This window comes from Hemitrygon akajei, unplaced genomic scaffold (genome assembly GCF_048418815.1).
Source record: "Hemitrygon akajei unplaced genomic scaffold, sHemAka1.3 Scf000067, whole genome shotgun sequence".
NCBI classification, from domain to species: Eukaryota; Metazoa; Chordata; class Chondrichthyes; order Myliobatiformes; family Dasyatidae; genus Hemitrygon; species Hemitrygon akajei.
This window is the reverse complement of record NW_027331953.1, coordinates 956,137-959,926: the sequence shown is the minus strand read 5'-3', so window position 1 is coordinate 959,926 and position 3,790 is coordinate 956,137. Positions and strand designations below refer to the sequence as shown.

Here is a 3,790-nt window from a genome sequence, read left to right as displayed (position 1 = left end):
TGATGAGACAATGATCATCACCAGATGCTCAACAATCTCCTCCCTCGCTTCCCACAGTAGCCTGCAGTATATCTCAGCTTGAGATGAACTGGGTAATATGATGCCAGAGCTCACATTGAGAGAAGATCTTATAAAAAAATGTAAAATTATGAATCAGATAGGTAAGATAGAGGCAGGAAGGTTGTTTCCACTGGTAGGTGAGACTAGAACTAGACCACATCACTTCAGGGCATTTGGGATGGAGCTGAAGAACTGCTTTTCCCTGAGGGAGGTGAATCGGTGGATTCTTTGCCCAATGAAGCAGTGGAGGCTACCTCAGTAACTGCATTTGAGACGAGGTTGGATAGATGTTTGCAAAGTAGGGAAATGAAGGGCGATGGGGAAAAGGCAGGTTGGTGGAGACGGGCCAGATGATGTTCTCCTACTCCTTTTTCTTATCTTCTCACCACAGACTAAAATCTCACCTGAAAAACTGTCCTTCACCTATTGATGTCCTTTCAAATATTTTTACAGGTTTGAAATGGCAGAACACTTATGCATGGGCTGTCTCTTTCCGGATATATAAGGAGTGGCCAAATATTTCCTTTGCAAGACCGACACATCTGTTGTCAATCCTTGGAGATGAAGAACTATCTCATCCCAGCTGGAAATGTGTTTTGTGTCTGAAATGAAGTTTTCTGTTGTAACTCACTGAAATCCACTGGAACCGGGGAGCTGAGAACACACCAGCATTTGTTCACTGGAGTTCAATTCTTCAATGCATTGATTGTAGAAGGGATTCTAACGTCTGATTGTCTGAATTGACAGATGATTGATCGCAGTGAGATATCATTCTCCTTCTCTCAGTGTGGGAAGGTATTCACTCACAGCCTACCCACAGACACGCCAGTGAGTTCACAGTGGAGAGAGGCAATTCACCTGCTCTGTGTGAGGGAGGGGAACTACTCAGTCATCCAGCCTGAAGATACATCAGCAAGTTCACACCTTAGTGAGATGCTCCACCTGTTCTGACAGTGGGAAGCAATTCATTCCGTTGTCGATGCTAAAGATAGATCCAAAAATTCACCAGTGAGAGGACGGTAACCTGTTTACATGGTGGGAAGGCGTTTACACACTCAACCACACCACAGTGACACCAGTGAGTTCACACCGGGGAGAGGCCAATCACCTGCCCTGTGTGGGAAAGGATTCACTCAATCATCCCAACTGAATGAACACCAGTGAGTTCACACTGAAAAGATGCCATTCACCTGCTTAGACTGTGGGAAGAGATTCACTCGTTCATCCACACTACAGAGACACCAGCGAGTTCACACTGGGGAGAGGCCATTCACTTGCTCTGAATGTGGGAAAGGATTTGCTCGGTCATTTCAACTGACTGAACATCAGCGAGTTCACACTGGGGAGAAACCGTTCAGCTGTTTTCAATGTGGCAAGGGGTTCACTCAGTCATCTCATCTGAAAGTACATCAGCGAATTCACACTGGGGAGAAACCGTTCAGCTGCTCTGAATGTGGGCAGGGATTTGCTTATTCATACTCCCTTGTGAAGCACAGCCGAGTTCACACTGGGGAGAAACCGTTCAGCTGCTTTCAATGTGGCAAGGAGTTCACTCAGTCATCAAATCTGAAAGTACATCAGCGAATTCACACTGGGGAGAGGCCATTCACTTCCTCTGAATGTGGGAAAGGATTTGCCCGGTCATCTCAACTGACTGAACATCAGCGAGTTCACAGTGGGGAGAAACCGTTCACTTGCTCCGAATGTGGGAAGGGATTTGCTTATTCATACTCCCTTGTGAAGCACAGCCGAATTCACACTGGGGAGAAACCGTTCAGCTGCTCTGAATGTGGGAAGGGATTTGCTTATTCATACTCCCTTGTGAAGCACAGCCGAATTCACACTGGGGAGAAACCGTTCAGCTGCTTTCAATGTGGCAAGGGGTTCACTCAGTCATCTCATCTGAAAGTACATCAGCGAATTCACACTGGGGCGAAACCGTTCAGCTGCTCTGAATGTGGGAAGGGATTTGCTTATTCATACTCCCTTGTGAAGCACAGCCGAATTCACACTGGGGAGAAGCCATTCACGTGCTCTGAATGTGGGAAGGGATTCACTCAGTCATCAAATCTGAAAGTACATCAGCGAGTTCACACTGGGGAGAGGCCATTCACTTCCTCTGAATGTGGGAAAGGATTTGCCCGGTCATCTCAACTGACTGAACATCAGCAAGTTCACACTGGGGAGAAGCCATTCACATGCTCTGAATGTGGGAAGGGATTTACTCAGTCATCCAACCTGGTGAGGCACTACCAAATTCACACTGGGGAGAAACCGTTCAAGTGCTCTGAATGTGGGAAGGGATTCGCTGATTCATACTCCCTTGTGAAGCACAGCCGAATTCACACTGGGGAGAAACCGTTCACGTGCTCTGAATGTGGGAAGGGATTCACTGATTCCGACACCTTTGTGAAGCACAGCCGAATTCACACTGGGGAGAAGCCATTCACATGCTCTGAATGTGGGAAGGGATTCACTCAGTCATCCAACCTGGTGAGGCACAGCCGAATTCACACTGGGGAGAAACCGTTCACCTGCTCAGATTGTGGAAAGGGATTCACTCAGTCATCAGGCTTCAAAGTTCATCAGCGAGTTCACACTGGGCGATGCCAGTCACCTGTTCTGATTGTGGGAATGAATTCACTCAGACATCTCAACTGACTGAACATCACCTGCTCAGACGGGAAGGAATTCACTCAGACATCACTGAGCGAACATCAGCGAGTTCACACTGTATAGAAGCTGTTCATCTGCTCTGACTGTGGGAATTAATGCATACATTCATCTCGGCTGACGAAAGACCAGATTGTTTTCAGCAGTGAGAGGACGTTGACCTGCTCAGACTGTGGGAAGGAATTCACACACTGATCCACACTGCAGAGACAGTGGTGGGTACACACTGTGGGGAGGGTGGTCACCTGCTCTGACTGTGGGATGGCATTTACACACTGATCCACACTGCAGAGACAGTGGTGAGTTCACACTGTGGTGAGGGTGGTCACCTGCTCAGACTGTGGGAAGGCATTCACACACTGATCCACACTGCAGAGACAGTGGTGAGTTCACACTGTGGGGAGGGTGGTCACCTGCTCAGACTGTGGGAAGGCTTTCACACACTGATCCACACTGCAGAGACAGTGCTGGGTTCACATTGTGGGGAGGGTGGTCACCTGCTCAGACTGTGGGAAGGCATTCACACACTGATCCACACTGCAGAGACAGTGGTGGGTTCACATTGTGGGGAGGGTGGTCACCTGCTCAGACTGTGGGAAGGGATTCACACACTGATCCACACTGCAGAGACAGTGGTGGGTTCACACTGTGGGGAGGGTGGTCACCTGCTCAGACTGTGGGAAGGCATTCACACACTGATCCACACTGCAGAGACAGCGGTGGGTTCACACTGTGGGGAGGTTGGGGACCTGCTCAGACTGTGGGATGGGTTTCAGTCTGTCATTTATCCTTGTGTCGCCCTACCGAGCTTTGATCCATCGTGAATCGGAGAGATCAGAAGCTTGAGAGGACGTAATTCACTCAGGTTCACCGACCGAGTATTAAGGGCAGTGGTTCAGGGCAGGTGATTTTTGAGCTTTCAGCAGTGGCCAATCAGCATCAGGTCAGGCAGGAGCAAGTGGAGCGGCCAGTGTCAGAGTGGGCAGAGTCAGAGCGGAGACTTTGAGGCTTTATCTCTTTGAGGTTTCAGTGGGGAGAGCATTCAGTCAGAGAAGGC

At 49.0% G+C, this 3,790-nt stretch overlaps 1 protein-coding gene across 1 annotated transcript; it reads left to right on the top strand.

Moving 5' to 3' along the window:
• Positions 1-1,183: 1,183 nt before the first annotated feature.
• LOC140722009 (uncharacterized) lies at positions 1,184-2,899 on the top strand. The gene has a single exon (XM_073036823.1). It carries the CDS (start codon positions 1,240-1,242, stop codon positions 2,719-2,721), a length of 1,482 nt encoding a protein of 493 aa, XP_072892924.1. The 5' UTR covers positions 1,184-1,239; the 3' UTR covers positions 2,722-2,899.
• Positions 2,900-3,790: the final 891 nt, after the last annotated feature.